Genomic DNA, 23,760 nt, shown 5'->3' on the forward strand with positions numbered 1-23,760 from the left:
CTGTCAGTCCTGGTGCAGACCAGGAAGCAGGGAAAGGGTTTCACCCCAAGCCAGTTAGTCTGGCCTTCCTCCCAGGGTATAGCCAGGGATGGAAAAGCTGCAGAATCATAAACAGCAGCATTGAAAGGCCCACTGCTAACTGAAGCAGCAGCCATAGAAGAATGATATCCACCCTGTACTATCCTGTCCCTTCTGTTCACAGGCTCTCCCTGTGGGCACCATCCAGCCACAGCAAGGGCTATCTGGTATGGCAACTGTTGCTGGGAGTTTTGATGCTCCAGAATGAAAAGCAACCACTCGTAGGTACACAGGGGAGGCACCAGCTAGGGTATCATTAGTATGATCCTTGTGTTGTCAGGAGGCTGAACCTAATGGGTAAGCAACAATGTCAACACATGGACTGGCTACTGTGCTGGCTATAGTGTTAAAGAATAATGGCATTGAGGAAAAGATGGCAGAGGCAGTGAGGCCACACACAAGGTCCTAAGTAAGGTGGTGTTCCCAGCTGGCTCACTACAGAGAGGAAATTTAGAAGGGGAGGCCAAACTCCCAAGGGGGACAAAAATGCCAAAAAGAAAAGATGAAAGAGAAATAGCAAGAGAAACAAAGCCATAGGGATACCGAAAACAGGGAGGATAGCTGGGCCCATGTAAGCAAGGACACCAAGATAAGGGTAGGTGGGGGAGAGGGAAAATAGTGGGTACAGGGAGGGAGGGGCATGGGGAAGGAAATTCAGTCCAGCAAGGAAGAAAGGGTTGTTACAGCTCGGGGCCCCATGTGTGCCAAACATGGACTCACAGAAGAGCTCTGAGCTCCATCAAGAGTTAACCAATATATTGCTTCCTCCTCCATGTGTGTCACACCAAGACGGTAAGGATAGAGAAAGGGTCAGGATCACATGGAGGCTTACCAGAAATCTTTCTTCCTGCAAATAACGTGATGAACAGGAAAAAGGGTAATGTAATAGTGGTACAGAAAGCATGCTACACCACACACTATAATGTTACTTGCGCACTTCTAATAATTGTTTTCTATGGTAAAGTTTCTTGGTCAATGCAATTTCAAAGTAGGCCTATTTAATCTTCAAAAACAAATACTAAGAAAATTTTGCAGAGTCAACAGTTTAACAGTTTGTAGAAACCTGTTCAACTACTTCAGACATCTTATTTTCACTAGCCAGTACATTTGTTTTCTTAGGCAATTTATTGCAAATAATATTCTTTGCTGGATAGCATGTGATATACACCAATGTAAAATGATATACAGAATGTGACATTGGTCTACTGTTATGCTGCTGTGGATCAATGCACAACTGACACCTGTATGCTAATGAGCATTTAACACACTGAAAACAACCATGTTTCTCATGAATAATAGTTGCAGTTTTAGCACAATCGGCAATCAACTCACCTGGCATATTTTCTGTGTCTTGTACACTAAATGCTTCATCTCCAACCATAAAAATAAATTCACAAGAGTAGTGCCAGGAGATTATCATGCACACAGTACTGCCCCCTCCCAACCCAACAGTTGGGAAGAAATCTACAATGTTTTCTGATATCAACAGTTAATTTGTGGTGGGGCCACACAATGCTGGAACCATAGTCACTGCCTGGCTTTTCATGGAGAAAGGTACTATGATTTCCTGTATTTTCCTCGCAGTAAAATGAAATTATGTTGATCACATTTCAATGTCAAACAATGGGAAGTCCAAGTTGAAAATCAATTTCATAATATTTCAATGTCAGTGTATTTAGTGTGAAGGAGTAAACACAACTGAACATCAGCATGCAGGAAGTTCAGAGTTAAACCTTTCAAGGACTCCTAGCAGAGAAATGGTGCACTAATAAAATTTGTCACATTTGAAGTGTTCCTTTTTAACTCCTCTAAATCCTATAACTTTGTATACATGGTTTTCTACACTGTCAGAGTTATGCAATCATCTACAGTCTGTAACATGGCATTTCTGTTAGTGGTAATAATTATTTGTTTAACAATAACTTTATGTGACATTTAAGTGGAGAAAGTAAATGTATTCTAGGCTATTTACCATGTATTCCCCAACCACATTTGTGATTTTTTCTGAACTAAGGGAATAAACGAAATTGAGAAAACAGTGACATATATATCATTTAAGTGTAACTGTTTAATATTTAGTGTATCATTACAGTGGTAGTGTTTCACTTGTTTTACTTACGTGTCACATGGAATGAAAGGAGCAGGGCCAATCATGCTGAAGCCAACCATTATCATAACGCATCCAATGATGGTGGCAATCTTAGGCATCAGGAAACGATCACACATCCAACCCCAGCAAGGAGCAGTTAGTGCATACGTACCACCATTGATGACAAACATGAGCCCCAGAATCACAGGGGAGAGGTTGAACTGCAAAAATGAAAAATGTTTTAACAATTTTTTTAGTACTATTAGATTTCTAGAATGCACATTTAAAAGCTCACAGTCCTCATCTAATTAAATGAGTAGTTGCATTAAAATCATACATTTCTGAGATGTGGTTCCAATGTAGCTTGTAAGAAGCCAATGCTCATTGATGTGACAACAATGCTTGAAGCTGCAAGCATAACTCCTGGTATCTTCAAGACTTGGAACAGGCCACCTGTAAGATATGGAAGTTTCAGTAGTCTTACAGGTAATACCAACAGGTGTGTGTGTGTGTGTGTGTGTGTGTGTGTGTGTGTGTGTGTGTGTGTGTGTGTGTGTGGGGGGGGGGGGGGCAGTAGAATTCATTTTATTTTCAGTAATAACAACTGTCACTGGAAACTACTTGTAGTGGCTGTATTTCGAATGGAGTACTAAAGACTTTCACATTGTGCATCACTATTTCTAATCAACTGTCTTTCATAAATAAATATGCTCCATAATATATAAAGCTAAATTATCTTTTCTCGAGCAGGATTCCAACTGACAACTTTTTAATGACAATGTTTTCGCCTTTTACACACCGTCTCACAGACGGTCAAAAAAACATGAAAACTTTTCTTAAATAAATAACTGGGAAGTAAATAAATTGATATTTACCTCCCCATGGCAGTCAAATGTAGCAATAAAGCATAAACCATCATCAGAAACACAACTCTTTCTTCATGAAAAGTCTTCTCTGACCTATCACTTCTTAACTGAAGCTGTACAGTGCTTGCCTAATTATTGTCACTGAACTCTTGCTCTCTAATTTCCATTAATCTTTGCATCCCTTTGTCCTCTCAAAGTGGACTTCATTTCAGTGATTTGTCTTTTCTAACCTCCCTATTCTACCCTCCTTTCCTCCCAGAAGAAAGTAACTATTCCAAAAGCTACCATAGTTTTTTCCTGCTTCTGTTTATAGGCAGTTGTTTGCATTTCATCTCCTGAATTCCATATAATTTCAGAGTTTTCTTTAATCAATTTTCTTTTTGCACAGAGTGTTTGTAACTGGTTTTACCTTCATGTTTGTCATCAACAGGAGAATCTGAGTGTCCTGGTAGTACAAATGCTGTCATCACCGCTGACATGAACAGAGCAGATCCCAACACAGCAAATGGAGTTGTATAACCTCCAAGCTGAAATATATAACAATTTTAGTATCCACAATTTAGTGTTCATGAGCTTTTGATATCATTTTCTGCTAGTACATTCATGGTCTATCATTTAACATGGTTGTAGTATACACTTACCAGTACCTGATGAGCCATTCAATAAATTAATTAAGTTTCAAAATGACAACTTATTCATAAACACCATTTAAAGATAACCTGGATACAAACTGAATGTGTATAACAGCAATTTAGAAATTAAATTTGCACTTGGTTGCCAGGGTGCCACACAAGAACACACCTGACACTGTCTTTCAGGTACATTCTTTGATTGCACCCTGGTGATCAAGAAAGGTTTTTTATTCATATAACTTACATTTCATTGATCATTTCATGATGCAGTATGAAGGTCAAATATGAACACAAGGAATGTGTTCAAGAAGGTAGGTAGGTAGGTTGGTTGGTTGGTTAGGAGAGGGCACAAAACAGCGATATTATTGGTCCCATGATCTAAGGTGACAGAAACAAATGGAAGAACAACACAAACAGTGCAGTCCAGTCAAGGGGAGGAAAAAACAGACAAAGAAAGAGGTAAAAGGAATGTGTTGTGGCAGCAGGAAGAGGAAAGAACAGGAAGAGGTGGGGTGGGGATTGGGAGAGCACAGATGCTCCAGAAGTGGTACACACGTTGGGGCACTAGCACCACCATCAACCAGTCCCAATCCTCACACCATAGTATGATTACAACACAATGGTGACAACATTGGGGGAAGAAGATACAAGAAAGGGGAAACAAAACTGCACAAAAGACCTGGCTGGTGTGGACAAGGCTGAGGCCTTTATAATCAGTGCCAACACTGAGGGACTCAAATTCAAGGACTTACACCTGACAGGACAAACCACTTTTGCAAAGAAAATCGAGGATAGACTTAATCACTTTAAGGTCATCCACTAATACCCAAGACAAGGATGATGGGAGGACATATTTAGTGTGAAGGGATAAAGGATAGGAGCAGTCCATCAAAATATGGATTACCATGAGGGGAACACCACAACTACAAAAAAAGAGGGGGTGGAGGTGGGGGCTCCTTGCCAAGTAAGAAACCATGGGTCAACTTAGTAGGACCAATATGCAGACAGCAGAGGATGATAGGTTCCCAGCAGGAGAGGCAGAGGGAGGAATGCCACATGGTGAGAGTCTCCTCCATAGTCTCCTAAGATTCTGCCAATGATAGTGGAAAAAGGGGATCTGCTGACAAAGGGGTCGCAGAGAATGGGGAATAGTTCCAGAGATTTGAGAGCCAAACTGAGCCAACAAGCGACCATCCAGTCTAGTAACTTGCAAGGGACAATAGTCAGACTGACTGGCCAGTAGCTATCAAGGTATGAGGGATCCTCACCAGGCTAAAGCATGAACCACAATATTCTCTACTGAGAGGGGAAAACACCTTGTATGCAAATATGGTTGAACACCTGAAGGAGATGATAATGTTGTTGAGATTGAGTGTTGAAGCAATTGGTTGTGGATGGACTCGGGGTCAGGGCCTGAATCATGGCAAGAAGATGAGAGGCAGAAGTAGTTCCCATTCAGTAAAAGGATCATTGTATGAATATGCCTGACAAGGGGGTAAATCGTAAGTGGAAAGCTTCAGCCTGCTGCTTCCTGAGGAGGAAGGTTGCTGGATAGGGGGCTGATGACACTGCCATTGCAAAATAGGTCACAAGGTGTTCCACAAAAACTGATGGATCTGTAAAAAGGCCACCTGGAAGGGCCAGGCTCAGAATGGAAGCCTGCTGCTGACAACCTTAGAGGATGCAGGGTGTACCTCACACCCATGACGAAGGGACAGAAGGCCCTAGGGAGAAGCAAAGCATCCCCAACACACCCACTTGCTCTGTTTGTTAGGTAATGGGCTTTGGTGCAAAGACATTCAAAGAAGAGGATGAGTGCCAATTTAGATGTGATGTTGCAAGGCATGACAATGATTATGTATGGCAGTGGCAATGGCCATGCTCCACCACAGAACTACCTGACAGTTAATGGAGACCATTGAGTGGTTAATTGCAATGCTGGCAGCATGAATTATCTTACTGGATAGATCACGAATGACTTCATCAATACAACTTGTTGATGGAGACATAAATATGACCTGGGAGATATACAGAGGACACTCAGCAAGATGGAAAGCCCAGTGGGGTAACCAGGTCATTGGGAGGTGGGAAGAGAATGAGAAATGAAGTGGTCACTGGAAGGAAGGAAGAGGGGAAGTGAGCAGTGGCAGAGAAAGTGCTGTATGCAGCATTAAAATGAGTAGGAGTATCATCATCAGGAAGGCAAAGGTCGTGGTTCACAAGAAACTTGTCAGTGAGGAGCCCCCAACCAGACCTAAAAGCACTGCCCCATTAAGGGTGAGGGGCATTAAAATCCCTGAGTAGGTGGAAGGAAAGTGAGAGTTGCTGAAGGAAGGCAGAGCAGCAGGTGTAAATGGCCTGTCAGGAGTGGGAGAGATATTGAAAACCATGACTGCAGAGGCTAAGTGGAACAAAATCAACTTCTTTCAGTGTGGCATGAAGGAGCATCCATGTACTAAAAATGTTGGTATGGATCAACATGCAACCACCACCTGAAGGCCTCAAAGGGCTGACCTTGTTTTGACAGGAATCATGGACCCCAGAAAGGGTCAGCAAGTGATCAGTAAAATGATATTCCTGGAAAATGACAAGCTGCCGAGTAAAAGGAAATAAGATATTTAAACTCCAGGAGGTGATGGTCATATCCATTACAGTTCCATTGAATAAGCACAGAACAGGGATCCAGATGGGTGGTGAAGGGGGCTTGACCCTATTACACTGCCAGGTCATCACCCATCAACAATGATGGGGTGACATCTATAAATAAGATGCGAGACTCAGGTTGCAAGGGGGAGGCAGCATTTCTGGGGGTATCAGTAGTCCCAGCTCCTCCTCCTCCTCCTCCTCCTCCTCCTCCTCCTCCTCCTCCATAGGTCACAGAGGGCAGGGCACAGAGGGAGTGCTGGCTTCTGAAAGATCCAGAGTGGCTGGGAGTGGTGGCATACTCTTGTAATACAGTGACTGAGGCTGGGTGCAGTGGTTGGTAAGAGGGAGGAGAGCACTGTTTCATACCATCCTGTGTTGATCTGGCATCTACACCGATATCTCCATCAATAAGGTCATTTGAGAGGAATCTTTGGCAACCAGGTTAGCTAGGAGAAGCATACAGGACCAGGCATGAAAAAGATTGGGTGAGCTTGAGGCACACTGGCCAAGTTGTGATAGCAAGTGTCCAGCTGGCTGATGCCAGGGACAGGGGTTCCAGGAGGAAGCTCCATCATCAGGCACCAAAGAAGGGTAGGACTTCTCTGACTGGGTAAGGAGAGCAGCACCCAAAGGGGGAGTAGGCAGGAGGGGGAAGGACATAATACAGGCAAAGTTAGAGGTCATCGACACCAGTTGAAGTCCATTTCAGGTGATCCTCAGTGTGATATGAACTATCGAGGTACTTCTACTCCTGCATCTTCCTTTCCTTCTTATAAACTGGGCAGTCTGGTAAGCATGGAGAGTTAAAATTAACACACATGGGCAGCAAAACACAGGGGCTCCCTCATGGAGTGGGTGTACAATTCACGGGATAGTTTGTCAGTTGTACAATGGGAAAACATGCCTCAGTACTAGCACTGAAAATGGCCTCTCCCTCAAATGTCTGAGTAAAGGCTTCAGTATCAGTGCAATTGTTCTTACAACCTTTCTTAACATGCCAAACAAAAAGAACAGCCTGTCATTCCAGATTGGTCCAGAGTTCATCGGTTTGAAAGATGAAGTGCCTACAAAAAGTGTCTCTCTGAACCCTAATCCAAGACTGGTGAGGAATAATGGACACCAGCACATCACAAACAGGGTCACAAGCATGAAGAGCTGCAGACTGGGCAGCAGCAGAAGTTTCGATGAACAGCAAACCTAACTGCAGCTTTCTGAGAGACTGCTTCACCAAACTTATCTTCAATATCTTCCACAAAAAAATAATGGCTTAGTGGTGGTGAACATGTCCCTTTCACCCTAGTGCAGATCAGGTAGTAGGAAGCTGGCAAGCCTGGACCTCCTGCTAGGGGGTAGCCAGGGAACAGAAGACCCCGGGGTCATAAGAAGCAGCATTAAATGATCCATACAGCAGAGAAGAATGGCCAGACTTTTGGAACTTGATATGTTTCATACACAAAGCAAATACCACCCACTCTGATCACAGGCCCTCCCCGTGGCTACCACCCAGCCACAGCTGGGCTGTCTGGCTTGTCAGTTGTTGAGAGGTCCAGTGCTCCTGAATGGCAAGCATCCATACCTAGGCATACATGGGAAAGCAACAGATCAGGTATCAGTAGTGTGATCCCTGTGTTGTCAGGAACTCAGCCAGATGGGTACATAACAGCCCGACCACATTGGCTGGCTACATGTGCTGGTGACCTAGTTGGCCAGAGGGGAGCCTATGGTGGACAAAGGAAGAGGGGTGGGAAAGGAGAAAGCAACCTTGCTGAAGATGCCAGGGAGGGAGATCTTCCCTAAATAGCTCACACTATGGAGATAGAATTTAGAAGTGGAGATGAAACCCTAAGATGTACCAAAAATGTCCAGAAGGAAGTATGAAAAGGAAAAGGCAAGGGGAACCAAAAACTGGAAGGAATACAAGCAGATGGATAGCCAGATCCAGAAGTAAGAACACAGGGAGGGGCATTGGGAAGTAAACACAGCTCAGGAGAGCTGGGAGTGGGGCAGGCATTTTGAGAACTTTTAGGAACACAAGCAGCCTTTTTAGCACTGCTTTTGTGAAAAGGATTAATAAAGCAAAGGTAACTGTAATGAAGAGTAATAGGAAGCAGATCATCATCCTGATAACCATCAAAACTGGGGAAGCCATAGCAGGGAAGTTTAATTATTCTGCAATCCATGGAGAAAGAACACACAAAATGATTGAAGGGAGAGACATCAGAAACAGGGCATTGAAAGGGAAGACTTCTACTATATAATTGCTCTGGTGCTGTAAAATATTGGCATGAAACTGTAAAAATAGTTGCTAATATTTATGTATGAAACAAAATCATATGTGAAACAAATGCTGAGAGAGAAGCTATTATAGAAGAAACTTTAAATGTCTGAAATGCAGTGCTATGAAGGAATGTTAAAAACAACTCAGTAGATGAAGGAAAGATTAAAATTCTAACATTTTACTGATTATTAGACAAACAATATTTCCTCAGTTTAAGGTTGGATGATGGAACTAGTGATGTTCTGTTAAGGAACCATCTCAACATTCACCTGAAATTATTTAATATAAAGCCATGGAGAAATAAATCTGGTTGGCTCAGTGAGAATTTGAATCCTCATGCCTTTAAAATTTTTGTGTATTGTTTCAATGTTCTAAGTGACTTGGATTAACTACGAAATGTACTGGCACTGAAAATAGTAGGTGAGGAAGACCTCAGTGGAAAACCCTCATTAGAAGAATGTGCAGGTAACTCAGACCCAGTTTGCTGGAGGTATAACTTTGTTGGGCCAAGGAAGTTTGGTGAAATGTTCCCTGAAGTCACTGGAAGAAATCCATGGTTTCATGGAATAAGCTGAAAACCTGAAAGCCAAGGAGAAATTGAGCTAATTTGCACCACTATTTTTATAGATTTTTAGATGCACAATATTGCAGAGAACTGAGAATAAAATGCAATGTTCATAACCATTATGATTAAAAAAAGCTCTCAATATGATCCCAGAAAGCCTCAGTGTTTAGAAAGAGTAACATTTTACCTGGTAAAGAGCTCCTCCCACAGTTGGTCCGACAATGAGACCGAGACCAAAGAATGTTTCCAGTGAAGCCTATAAAAATTGAAACTTTATTTCCTGGAAGCTAGTATAATAAGATAAATTTATAGAACTTCACATCTTATGTAAAAAATTTTGTACTCACAAATGTTGTGGCAACATTGTTTGGAAATTCTTTGGCAATTATAGCAAAACTTGCTGTCAAAAAAGCAGCATTTCCAAGTGCTTCAACTATTCTAATCAGAAACGACAGCACAATGAATGGATAGTGTCCGTTGACTTTGTCCAGCAGGCTGTAAAAACAATCATTAAGAATTCAAGCAGATAAGTAATGGCCACTTTAGTTGAACAACGGCAACATTAAAAACAAGTACTCTGGTGTCATACACAACTTTACACACAGTATGAAAATATTACCTCATTTCATTAGAACATCTGAAAATATCCAAATATGAATAATATAAGGAAACTATAAAGGGGGAAGCAGAGTCCTAAGTTTTCAGTGCTCTTCTTTGACAAACTGAGGAAAGGTAGTTTACCTAGCATTCAATGTCTTTTGTGCAAGAATACCCACAAATCAGAGTTATGGGCTCTAGATAACATCTTTGTATAGAATTATTTATAAAACAAGTTACTATTTTAATGCCTTTAGAGATCAGAAATATTTTTTGTTTTCCTTGAAGATGAACATATGTTAATACTAGTCTTGAATCCCATCATCATCTACTCCTCCTCCTCCTCATCATTTACTACTCCTCCTCCTCCTCCTCCTCCTCCTCCTCCTCCTCCTCCTCCTCCTCGTCACTCACTACTCATCATTTACCCTTCATAATCTACTTTTGTTTAGAGTAGTTCATTATTTTGTGAATGTTTTTGCTTGAGCAGTATATATGTTTTCAGGAGTCAGCCCTTAGCAAAACAATTTATTTTTTTATCCTATTTGCCTATACATGTTTGAGTGATGTTACACTCTCATTAGTGGGGGTTTCATTATTCTACTTAACAGCACAGTTATTGAAGCTTCTTTACTTCAAAAGTTATGCAGCAGTGTGAACAGCCAAATCTACCATTAACTAGAATAACAGAGGAAACTAACTAGTTATAGTGTAAACATGTACAGGTAAACAAATAAAAACAAGAAATTGTGTTTTTCTCAAGACATAATCCCCAAAATATAGCAGTCCTCTTGCACAGAGAATCTGTAATCTCACAAGGAACTTTATGGAATGTTGAATATGAAGGTGAACAATGCCTTCGTTAGTTAAGTTCCATTCTGAATTGATGTTGCTGTTTCTTGAAAATATTGAAATTGCTTATTGACAGAGGGTGCCAAAAAATGAAAGAGAGGTTCTGATTTGACATTGCTACTACACTTACCCAAATAAAATAGCACATGTGCCTGTGGTAAAAATTCCACCATTGAACATATACTTTGGTCCTATCCTGTTGAGCTGCAAAGAAAGAAAAGGAGCCAAAATATAATGAATTAAATTGACAATCACAAAACTGTAAAATTCATTTGGGGGCCTTAGTGATAAGTATATATTGTGTAAGTTTTTAGTTTGGCAAACATCTAGGTACCTTAATTTGTGTCCAATAGAACACTATTTACATCTCAATTATGAAAGTGCGTAATACAACCTCAGTGAGGAAAAAAATAGCATTCTCATATTGAGAAATGAATTTAACTACTCTTAGGATTCAAGTGATACGAATGTCATGAAGTTATAAAACCTGTGAACATTATTGCATTTAAATGAACCCAAACAGGGCTACATCAGTGAAAGTTCTTGTTTTCATACTGAAAAAGACTTACATGGGATGCTCTCAGAGAAACTGTGCAACAATCTCTCTGGCTGGTCTGTGGAATGCTGTTATACACATACTTTGCTCTACTCACACCTGCCCTTTGAATTCTAGTATGTGGAAATTAAATTGGTGCAGAAACTAGATTTAAGTGGTACACTAAGTCAGTTATAGATATTGTGGGATTTGCGCTGTAAGAATTTTGTACAAATTACTTTAAGGATCTTAATATTAAATGAATGTCAAATTTTTCCACTAAGACTTATTTAAACTTTTCCTTTATTTCATAACCAGTTCCAGCTTTTTAAACCATCATCCAGCTATTAGCTGTTAAGAAAATCACACTATATTTCCAGTATGAAATGGGATCACAATGGTGTGAACGTAAATGAATTAATGGAAGTTTAGTTACCTGTAATCCAGTCACCATAAGAGTAAACCTGATGTAAACATTGCACTATGTATTCTTCCACTTTGCTGGAACCTCATTGGATTTTCATTTCATGTGGGACTGTAGCCAAGCTGTCTCAAGTACTGTCAAGTACGATAAGGGTACGTTTTGTGCTGTGCATTACGCATACATCGACTTAGCGATAATACAGGACTACAGCTTTACCAGCTCATTTAACTAGGACAGTGCTGGCCCATCAGCTGGTACAGCTAGCCTGCAGTGACGTGGCCAGCTGAAGTTCACACATAAAAAGATACTAACAGAGGAGCAATACAGTTTTGAATGTCATTTAATTTTTAAGCAGAACGAAATAATACAACAACCCTCCCACAATATTTGTACTATTGTAATTAGAAACAAGAATGATGAAAATGACCTAACCCCAGGGTAATTTTTCTGCATAAGCTGTGCGTAACGTAAAAGAGTATTGAAGGATTTCAGCATATAGTTAAATATTGAAGCCACTGAAGCTGTAACTTAGTTAGCCGTCTGGTAATCTCTTAGCTCCTTCCTTATCCAAAGCAGAGAAATACATTTCAGTTCTGGAGCCACCTGCCGCATTCATAACAAGCCTATCAAGAACAGAATCCATGAAGCCAACCAGGCGCAGCATTCTCTCTTCTTATATGACGAGCTGTTCTAAATCCCACCAGCGTTCGGCAGTGATGTGTGAAAAAGCTGTGCATGTTAGTTCCAGTACATCTGGCAGTTTAACAGTCTTGTTACTTCTCAGGCAAATCCCGCAGCTTGGCTCCAGGTAAGTTCTGTTGGGTTCATATTGTAATGATACAGTAGGAAATGTAAAATGCAGCATCTGTATGATGTGCTCAATGCTGTGAAAATGATTGTTTTTCATGTTTCTACGATACTTATCTACCTCTGTGGTATAAGATGATGGACATGTCCAAATAAAGATGATTTGGTTTTTCATTTTTGCTTTAAAAATTAAATTATGTTTTTTTCATTCAAAAAACTTGAGAACAGCCTTTCATAAAACCTAGATAATTAAGAATTTGTATTTGAATGGAAACAGGAATTTCATGTCCAAATGTAATTAGAAACAAGAAGACCTGCATTATTCATAAAAATGATTATAAGTTTTATAATTATTCTTCCACTTTGCTTATAATTATTTCAAATTGAATGGGGAAAAAAGTATGACTTACCAGAGTTGCTTCACATTTCATAATGCTATCTACTGCTCTATACCTTCAATCTCAGTTTCTTCATATACTACACTATATACAATGCTGTGAAAACTTCAGTGTTGATTATCTCCATAAATTTATGAAAAACGTTAAGAATGGCCTATTTCCCGGCACTTTTTAACCGTGTTCCATGCACATGTTTCACCACATAACTGAAAGCAGCCTCAGCCATTTTCATGCTGTGCATTGACAGCGCGACAATCAGAGCACAACACTGCAGAGGCTGTGACTGTACATGATTTTTGAAATAAAAGCTATGTAGCTAAAGCTTGATTAAGAAAAACTTTGATGGCTGTTAATACACTTTAATATCGCAAAGTTTCATTTAACTTAGCTTAGTAATAAGACATAAATAGGACCTACTTCCAAGAGGACAACACCAGCAGTGTTCATGTGCTATGGCTATGGCTTCATCACGTTTGTGTTTGTTTGTATCAGGTTTATTATTATGATTAACGGCTTATAGTGAAAGTGCCGTAAGTATGAAAATGGCAGTGTATTCAATGCCTACCAATTCTACATAATACTCTTGTTAATTGTTACAGTGTATCCACTCTCAGACACTTGCCCACATGGGTCATATACCTGTTTAAGACCCAGGTGGAAGACCCATTTAGAAGATTTGCTCAATATACTCATCCAGCACACCCTACCACAGGCCTATCCTATCACATCAGAGGCAGGGCCACCACTGAACGCATCCATATGCTATATTAGTTCTGTTGGAATTTGCACACAGCATTTTATGTGGGCATGGCCAGCAAATAGCTGTCTACCACTGCCAAACTGTGGCCAAGAGTAGAGCTGATCACACAGTGGCAGAACCCATGATCTATTTCATCACCTGCTTTGCAACCTGTGTCATCTGGATTCTTCTCTTCAAACACCAACTTTTCTGCAATATATATAAGGGAGTTGGTTGTCCTTACAAAATACCCTTTGTTCCCATAATCCTTCTAACATATATTTCTACTAGTTTCCTGCCCTACTCCCACCTCCAGCCTACCCCAGAACCCCAATTTTACTCATCCTGCGCCTACAACATTTTCCCCAGTCTCTTATTTCTCTGTTCCACCACCTCCTCCTACACTGGAACAATGTAGCTGCTCTACAGGATGTGTGTGTGTGTGAGTGAGTGAGTGAGTGAGTGAGAGAGTGAGAGAGTGAGTGAGTGAGTGAGTGAGTGAGTGAGTGAGTGAGTGAGAGAGAGAGTGAGAGAGTGAGAGAGTGAGAGAGTGAGAGAGTGAGAGAGTGAGAGAGTGAGAGAGTGAGAGAGTGAGAGAGTGAGAGAGTGAGAGAGTGAGAGAGTGAGAGAGTGAGAGAGTGAGAGAGTGAGAGAGTGAGAGAGTGAGAGAGTGAGAGAGTGAGAGAGTGAGAGAGTGAGAGAGTGAGAGAGTGAGAGAGTGAGAGAGTGAGAGAGTGAGAGAGTGAGAGAGTGAGAGAGTGAGAGAGTGAGAGAGTGAGAGAGTGAGAGAGTGAGAGAGTGAGAGAGTGAGAGAGTGAGAGAGTGAGAGAGTGAGAGAGTGAGAGAGTGAGAGAGTGAGAGAGTGAGAGAGTGAGAGAGTGAGAGAGTGAGAGAGTGAGAGAGTGAGAGAGTGAGAGAGTGAGAGAGTGAGAGAGTGAGAGAGTGAGAGAGTGAGAGAGTGAGAGAGTGAGAGAGTGAGAGAGTGAGAGAGTGAGAGAGTGAGAGAGTGAGAGAGTGAGAGAGTGAGAGAGTGAGAGAGTGAGAGAGTGAGAGAGTGAGAGAGTGAGAGAGTGAGAGAGTGAGAGAGTGAGAGAGTGAGAGAGTGAGAGAGTGAGAGAGTGAGAGAGTGAGAGAGTGAGAGAGTGAGAGAGTGAGAGAGTGAGAGAGTGAGAGAGTGAGAGAGTGAGAGAGTGAGAGAGTGAGAGAGTGAGAGAGTGAGAGAGTGAGAGAGTGAGAGAGTGAGAGAGTGAGAGAGTGAGAGAGTGAGAGAGTGAGAGAGTGAGAGAGTGAGAGAGTGAGAGAGTGAGAGAGTGAGAGAGTGAGAGAGTGAGAGAGTGAGAGAGTGAGAGAGTGAGAGAGTGAGAGAGTGAGAGAGTGAGAGAGTGAGAGAGTGAGAGAGTGAGAGAGTGAGAGAGTGAGAGAGTGAGAGAGTGAGAGAGTGAGAGAGTGAGAGAGTGAGAGAGTGAGAGAGTGAGAGAGTGAGAGAGTGAGAGAGTGAGAGAGTGAGAGAGTGAGAGAGTGAGAGAGTGAGAGAGTGAGAGAGTGAGAGAGTGAGAGAGTGAGAGAGTGAGAGAGTGAGAGAGTGAGAGAGTGAGAGAGTGAGAGAGTGAGAGAGTGAGAGAGTGAGAGAGTGAGAGAGTGAGAGAGTGAGAGAGTGAGAGAGTGAGAGAGTGAGAGAGTGAGAGAGTGAGAGAGTGAGAGAGTGAGAGAGTGAGAGAGTGAGAGAGTGAGAGAGTGAGAGAGTGAGAGAGTGAGAGAGTGAGAGAGTGAGAGAGTGAGAGAGTGAGAGAGTGAGAGAGTGAGAGAGTGAGAGAGTGAGAGAGTGAGAGAGTGAGAGAGTGAGAGAGTGAGAGAGTGAGAGAGTGAGAGAGTGAGAGAGTGAGAGAGTGAGAGAGTGAGAGAGTGAGAGAGTGAGAGAGTGAGAGAGTGAGAGAGTGAGAGAGTGAGAGAGTGAGAGAGTGAGAGAGTGAGAGAGTGAGAGAGTGAGAGAAACATATCTACTATAATGCATTATCAATAATGATGCTTTTGTCAAGCCTTAGGGATCAGAGTTAATTTACTTACATGTTTTCCATACAGTGGACTGACAATGAAAACCACCAACTCGAAGACACCAAACACTAGTCCATACTCCGTAGCAGTTGCTCCTTTCTTTTCTGCCTGTGAAAAATACCCAATATGAATTTAGAATTTGACATGGCATTGATTATATTAAGTTATGGGTTAAAGTCATCTCAACCTTAATTTTTTGAAGACTGAAGGTACCTTGAAAATGAATGTTTTAGGATGAAAGGAAAGGAAATAGGATGGGAAAGAGAGAGAGCAAGGAAATAACTTCCAGCTGCACAGGGCATTGTGGCAATGAAACAGCAAGAGCAGAAAATTTATGCTGGATTGGGAATCAAACCTAGATGTTCAGGGACTAAACATTGAGGTCATCCCACCTCTGGTCAAGGGCTTTTTCATCCAGAGGCAATATGCTCAGACAAGGAGAGGAAAATGTGTAGTAATTATAAAAGTGCAGCACTGAAGGCAGTTTACTGATGCCAGAGCGGAGTAGGTTGGGGAGAGTGGACAGGAGGGGGAGGAGGGGCAATAAGAGTAAGAAAAAGAGTCATCGTAGACAAGTATACAGGTTTGATTCATATGTAGGTTAAAGCAGATAGACAGGGTTCAGCCACACGAGAGAAACTCTGCCCATACCCAACCTCTGCCTGACTAATCGCAAAGACAAAAAAATGGTTCAAATGGCTCTGAGCACTATGGGCCTTAACTTCTCAGGTCATCAGTCCCCTAGAACTTAGAACTACTTAAACCTAACTAACCTAAGGACAGCACACACATCCATGCCCGAGGCAGGATTCGAACCTGCGACTGTAGCGGTCACGCGGTTCCAGACACTAGTGCCTAGAACTGCTTGGTCACACCGGTGGCAGGCAAAGACAACTACAGAATAAAGAATGCTTTATAGTCAAGAGATCCAGAGAACTAAATGGAAAAAGGCTTAACATGTAACAGATATTGGTTGGATCATCAAGAGTAAAACAATATGAGAGAATATTTAGGCTGCATATGGATGTACCCTGGGGCTCAGCATGTGAAGGGGACAGGTCCACCCTACAGCTGTCCCACTCACCAACCATCATGGGCAAAGTGTTAAAGAGGACAAGAGGACAACACCCACTAATCAACAGTAAGCTACTCTTAAAACAGAATGAGTGCAGCACATAGAGATACAAGCTGCCTAAAAGCAATTAAAACAGAGGAAAGGAGGGATGACAGAGGCAGCAAGCAAATGAGACAAAGTTGAGGACCCCCTTGACTCAGAATATGGCAGGAGACACCCCAGCCAACCTACCCACTCTGTTACCATAGTTAAGAACATTGTATCTGAGAATAAAAACCTGCCATGGAGAAAACAGGACTATTTGAATTATCCACAAAGTTGTCTGCCAACATGAGACACAAAGAATTTGGAAGACAGTGTTTAGCATGGAGCGCCGGGAGCTTGTGACATTCCACCAAACAGGCTTCACAACCACAAGGAGGGTGGCTCATTACATAAAATAGAACTACAGGTCAGTAAGTGTGACCAGTGTGGAGACAAAATACAATGGTGGGTTCCTTTCACAATAAATGGAAAAAAAGAATGTGACAATAGTAGTCTTCTTGATAGTGATGAGTTTTCTCGAGGGGCAGTAGCTCACCAGATTTTCCATCTGAAAGTGGGCAGAGGCACTAGTAGCACCCACAAATTCACATCTGAGAGTGTCTAAGTGCTTGGGGGTGAGTAATCTTGTCTCTAGACAAATTGTTGGCTTGGGATACACACTATTTGCAACACTCAGAATGGCAACAGAGCAGACATATGATTAAGTTCTGAAAAATTCATGAATAGCAGAGACCAAAGCTTGATAAGAGTAACATCTCTCAATGGGTCATGGGCTGCTCATTGAGTTGTTACAGATTAAAACATCATTGAGGCAGGCCTGCTTAATAAAATATAGCGCTCTTAATGACCATCAGCTCCACCATAAAAGCTCTACATGTTCCCTGCAATGAACAGTGTTCTTCCCCTGTAGGAGACGTAAAAACATGGCCCATCCTCTATGGTTTTAAAACCCTCAATGTTAAAGAAAGTTGCATCAAATACTCATGAAATGAATAGGTGCTGGAAGATTGTGGGGTAACAAACTTTAGGGTCAGATTCTGGAAAGAGAGGGGTCCTAATTTATGGCCTGGGTACCAACCAACTTGGGCAGGTGAGGAGGGGGGGGGGGGGGGGGGGGGTGCTGCAAGAAAAAAAAAAACCAAATGTAAACACATAGGGGATAGGTACGGGTAGAGAGCTATGACCTACATTCCTATTTGTAATCCAACCTCAGGATGGCTGTTTGGGTTGCCCCTTGTATACAGAAGGAATAGGAAATGTGGGATGGTCTAAAGATTGTCAAATAGAAGACTGTGTAGGTGAACAAGAGTAGGTACCATCATAACTTAGGAGGGAGGAAGCTGCTTTGGCAAGGAAACTGTCTATGGGACAAGTTCAGAAGGGCCCAGTGGCCAGTCTAACTATGATTATGACTGGGTGTAACAATTTAAAGGGTGAAAGTGCTGCTGAGCCATAAACCTGGCAACTGTAGTCCAAATGGGATTGGACCAGAGTTTGGTAGATACAAAGGAGAGTAGTTTGATCCTCACCCCACAAGGTTTGGGCAAGGAAACGGAGCATTATGCTTTTGCATGCAGTTGGTCTTTAGTTGATGGTGATGGGACAGCCAAGCCAACTTCTTTTCAAGGATGAGTCCGAAAAATCCAGACTGCAACAATGTCCAAGCACTGTGTACACAAGTGAGTTCTGGGTCTGGATGGGCTGTAATACAACAAATATGTTTTATCTGCGTTTTTGCAGGAGAGAATTGGAAACCATGGGACAGAGTCCAAACACAGGCCCATCAGGTGGTCCCCTGAAGCTGGCATTAAGCCAAGGCTTGAGGGTGGGAGCTGTGCCAAATATGAAAGTTATTCACCTGTAGCACAGAGATGACCAGTGCTCCAAGAGAGTTCACTAGCACATTGATAGTGATGGGTGTGACACTTGTTGCTGTTGTTGTTGTTGATGCTGATGCCTGAGCGTGCATTCAACATCATTATGATCATGATCAGCACCCTGACGAAAAGTTAACATGCAAATCTCATGGGTAGGGATGAAGGCTGTCCCCACATGAAGAGCAATTTATAACGTATTTAAGTTTTCAGCCATTCCCCACCAATTTAGGGATGAGGACTGACAGTTAACAATATTCAACCACTCTTGTAACACTGGTATCAGTATGTGCGATGATGGTGGGCAGATCCCCAGCGAGACCAAGGCAGCACTAATTTCAGTATACAGGACAGAAGTAGCCACAAAATGCTGAACTGAAAGCGGCATGCCACAAACATCTCAGAATGGTCTATCCTCCTGCAGGAGAAGAAAGCCATGTGTGAAAGGGCTATGCCCAATGCACAGTCTGATAAGCAAAACCTCTTTCCAGCGATGAGGCTGACATGAAATCGGCCAAGCCTTTGTGGTCGATTTGAGTGACAGCAGTTTGTTGCAACCATTCCGTCTCCCACTGACATGATACATCTGTCAGAAAATGAGATAATGGCGTGCAACGGGACATTGATGGACAGCACTATCCCAGCTGTGTCGTTACCCTGTATCCCAATGGGGCCAGATACCCAGCAAAAGATGATCACCTTGCCACAGTGTTGGAGCCACTCTAAGGAGTCATGGATGAGCTGAATCAGCGTGTCTACCAGATACATTTGGTGAAGTGCATGCAGTGCAGTATGAGTCTGAACAGACAAGAAAACTCGTACAGTGATGTCTGAATCCTCTCCAGTGCCCTCAGTATGCCATTAACTCGGCATCATAATTTGTAAATTGTTCTGGAAGACGCACTTTAAGAACTCTATGAGGGAAAACAGCAGAACAACCGAGAGCATTCTCCTGCTGGGATCCATCTGTGTAAATAACGATAAAACTATCGTACATACTTAAAATAGACGAAAACAAAGTTGTAAAAACCAAATCTGGAGTACAACTTTTCTTGTACTGTGTCAAGCTTAATATCACTTTGGGCCTCTGAAGACCCCAAGGTGGCAGTGCGTTCTATCCCTGAGAGTATATTTTAATGCCCGAGAGATCCAGATCCTTGATACAGTTTGTAGCACGTATACCAAATGTCTAGGTCGCTTGGGGCCGATTTCTGAACAGTCGCTCGAAGGTGGGTTGGATCACTGAACTAAATGCCAATGACTGAGGTGACACTGAGGTTTTCAGCGCCTATCGAGCCGAAAAGATAAGTTGCCAAATCCAGAGTGGTTGTTCACCAGCCTCTGCACACAGGCTCTGAACTGGTCTGGTCCAAAAGGCTCCAGTCGATATCTGAATGCCCTCGTGGTGAACAGCAGCTAACATCCAGAGGTAGGAAGGACACGCCGAGCCATAGAACACACTGCCATAATCTGTGATCGAACAAATGCCCTATGAAACTGCTGGAGATGGGACCTGTCAGCTCCCCATGTTTTTCCACCAAGGCATTTCCAAATGTTCAACGACCAGAAGCCTTTTGTTCGTAGGTCTTTCAGGTGTGGGAGCCATGTTAATTTCGAGTCAAATAATAAGCCCAGAAAGTGCACAGTGTCTTGAAGCCTCCACGACTGCCACATGTAGCTTTCTCGTTACATCCCATAGTGGTATGGCCAGATCTTTGACATTTATAGCATCACATAGGGTGAGGAACAAACAGGTAAACCTGAAGGCAGATATAGCCTGCAAGAATATGTTCCAGTAATTCTTGTACTAAACGTTAGAATAAATGTTGCCGATTTTTCCAAATTGCCATTGACACTCCTCACATAATTTTGCACCTCTGTGATGCCCACATTCTTCCATTCGTCACTTAACTCTGCTCGGTCCATTATACTGGAGCTTACTAAGTTAAGAGTGTTATTCAAATCAGCCACGACTGGGTAGTCATATAAGGCCTTACATCCCAGAGGCTTCGATATTTGGTTGGAATTAGCAGTTTCTAACTAAAAGCTCTGAGGAGTGGGTGTAGGTGCTGCCTGATGGTACACCTTCCCTGTGAGGAGTAGTAGTTTCATGAAACAGTTCCATAGGGATTCAACGAGACGCTAGGGAAACAACCATCAACCCATGCAGAGCTCTGAATGCCTGAGCAAGCCTTATACAAGTGGGCGATGGGGGGGGGGGGGGGCGGCAGGTGCTCCAGAGGTTGCTCGCTAAAGATTGTTTTTCCTCAACAGCCATTCACCTCCTCAGCTCGTAGCACATCTTGTTGAGGTTTTTTTTATGTAGGTGAGTACCTTCCTCGCAGTCCAGGCAGTGAAGCCAAGACCCCTGTTCTCCGAAACAACATTCCAGTGCTGCACCCCACAGTGGTCACTGGAGTATTACCAGAACTTAACATTGACAGGAATGGTGGCGCTTACCAGTCCCCAACTCACCAAGCCCGTAATCAGCAAACTAATGCTGAGCCCCTTATGGGGTGACACTTAGAACATAGCCCTGTGGGACACTGTTCTCTAGAACCCATGAAGAGCTGAGAAGTACTAATTGTAACCCAGAACAACTGCTGGGCTAAAAGCTGAGTAATAAAAATTAGTAGGGAGCATCAGAAATCCCAGACAAAGAAAGCAAGTAGAATGTGATGGTGTCAGGCGTAATTTTCAGACAGTGTGCCTTATTGTAAATGGTATCAGGACCCAAGGCCGTATCATGAGCCGAGGCAAGGTGGGTCGCAAGGTATTCGGCAATAGATAATGTATCAGAACAGATACTATCCTGAAGGAAGAGAACTGGTACAGTTGTGGCTCTTTGATGGCCCAGAAGACTATGGAGCTTTGCCCACACCTAGGATGAAGAGACATTTCCAGAGAGTAGATGTAGTGCTCCCACGTTCCTTCTTAGTGCATTTATATAGAGAGCGAGCCTTAGCAGAAAGTCTCCAAAAGGTTGTTCCACAAAGGATGTTGCTTGAAACACTGCAGGGATCTTTGGCGATAAACATCGTATCATAATAAACCATACTCAAAACTATGCGTTTTGGAGAGACCATGCAGTCTATCATTAAAACTACATATTTTCGTAATTACCAGTATAAATAAGAAAACCATCAAATACGGCACGTTAGCTCCCAGATGGTGGCAGCTTCTGACGCTAACTGTGGTGGGAGATGAGAAGTAGCGTCACAAAAAGTGTGGCTAAAAGTTAAGTCACTCTAATGGCATGACACGAATTTTAATGTTTCTACACGCAACTTTGGTGATGACATTCGAGTGACGTCATTTTTGTTGCGTGTGGAAGTTTGGGTTCATGCTACAGATGGAGACTTTTGATACTGCTTACCGCTCGGTTCTACATCACGAAATGAAGTAGCGTCACTAGATCTGCAATGTTATGAATGACATCGCATGTTCTTGCGTGTTTTTTAGCAGGTGGGTCGTCATTCTGTCAAAAATATGTAAGTTCTGATACACTAAAAGCTACGAGTGTTCTTTACTTTTATGAGCAGACCTGTACACCCAGTGTGTGACGCTCATGCGCAACATCATGGGCAATTCAAACTTCAGCAACGGACATTTTAGATTAGATTTACTTTCATTCCAGTTGATCCGTAGTGAGGAGGTCGTCTAGGATGTAGACCATGTCAGTTATGTGCTGTCTGGAGCACAACAGACTGGCTAACCCAGATCATGTCTGGGTAACTCGGTAAAAACACTGGCTGTGACAGTCCAGACTGGAGTCAATGTAGTGCATAATTTTAACCTACCAGAAAACACAAGAGTGAGCATAATGCTGCAGCAAATATGGAGAGTTGCTTGCATTTAGTGTCTGGATGGACCTTTACAGTGATAACTGTGTTACAGTTATCTTACAGTGTCTTAAGTAATGTAGTATCCGTAAACGATTTCGACAGTTCAAAGAATAAAAAGTTTTGTGTACATGGATTGTTTCGTAATTGTAACTTACAGAACTTACCAAGAAATCTTTTCAGTTGTATATTTTCTCCCCTTTTTGTACGTACGTATTTCTTGGCTTTCCGTCAAACTCTAGGAATGTAAAATTAGGGCGTTCTGCCTTGATTCGGCATTACCATGGGTAAATATACTGGCATGCATGTACACCAGCACACTGCGTGGTTTGACCCTGAAAATTTTTGAGACCTGGCCTGCATTCTTTGATGAATATCTAGGGCACTGACCGCGATTTAATCTCTCGGCTGTCCACGCATGACGCATGCCACTAAGGCGTGTGGCTTTGCCAAGAGTTCTAGACCTTGTCCTAACTCGAGTGAGAATGTGTTTCAGAGAGCTCACATTCCTTTCAAACAGCAGTAGGAGCGTTAGTTTCGAAAGTACGATTTCAGAACTGCTGCATTAGCAGCAGAGTTCTTTTTACGATTACTCTGCACTTAAAAATCTAAATGTTGTCATATGGGGGCCACGCCCATTTTAGAGAAGTTGGCAGTAGCGTCCTGAACATATTTATAATAAAGTGGACTATCTGGATGATTTGATAACGATCCAGGAAACTAGTTAGGTTTTATCTCTTGAGGAAGTTTAGAAGCAAATTTATTCAGAGCGTATTCTGTTTACTGAAACACTATGTATACGACGTAAGACGCAAATCCTTTCAGAAGTACGATGTCCGCATATTTCAACAATTCCGAAGCGAAAACGCTGTTTGCAAAGTGGTCAGGGTTTCCTTTCTTCTTCGAGAAGTCAGATGCCCCTAGATTTTTTTTTTTTTTTGGGTGGGGTTTAAGGGCGCTCAACTGCTGAGGTCATTAGCGCCGAGTCACTGTTGTTAGAGCACATGGAATCTAGTAAAACTCAAGGGGATTGGGGGGAACACCAGAAGGACCTGACAAGGATGCAGATAAAATAAGTAAAAAAGGTTAGATGTCTTTGGACAAGCCAGTTAAAGTTATAAAACGCAGAATACGAGCAGCTGCTCGAGCATCATCAGCTAAAACATCTGGTAAAGTAGATGGAAGGGACAGGACAACACGAAATTGACTAAAACGGGGACACGACTATAAAACATGGCGCACTGTTAATGCCTGACCACAAGGGCACTGCTGGGCTGGGTCACCGGAGAGCAGGTAGCGGTGGCTAAACCGGCAATGCCCAATCCGCAACCTGGTCAGAAGGACCTCCTCTCACCGAGATGGTCGG

The 23,760-nt window shown here is 42.5% G+C and overlaps 1 protein-coding gene across 1 annotated transcript in view; it reads right to left on the reverse strand.

Moving 5' to 3' along the window:
• Positions 1-23,760, reverse strand: part of LOC124595901 (MFS-type transporter SLC18B1-like) — an 84,155-nt gene that overhangs the window by 33,531 nt on the left and 26,864 nt on the right. The window contains exons 2-8 of the mRNA XM_047134810.1: positions 15,571-15,666; positions 10,734-10,807; positions 9,502-9,649; positions 9,342-9,410; positions 3,443-3,560; positions 2,505-2,620; positions 2,198-2,388 (exon numbers count right to left, since the gene is read on the reverse strand). Of these exons, the coding sequence (XP_046990766.1) occupies positions 2,198-2,388; positions 2,505-2,620; positions 3,443-3,560; positions 9,342-9,410; positions 9,502-9,649; positions 10,734-10,807; positions 15,571-15,666 (812 nt within the window). The remainder of the gene's footprint in view (positions 1-2,197; positions 2,389-2,504; positions 2,621-3,442; positions 3,561-9,341; positions 9,411-9,501; positions 9,650-10,733; positions 10,808-15,570; positions 15,667-23,760) is intronic.

Source organism: Schistocerca americana, chromosome 2, assembly GCF_021461395.2.
Source record: "Schistocerca americana isolate TAMUIC-IGC-003095 chromosome 2, iqSchAmer2.1, whole genome shotgun sequence".
In the NCBI taxonomy this organism is placed as follows: domain Eukaryota; kingdom Metazoa; phylum Arthropoda; class Insecta; order Orthoptera; family Acrididae; genus Schistocerca; species Schistocerca americana.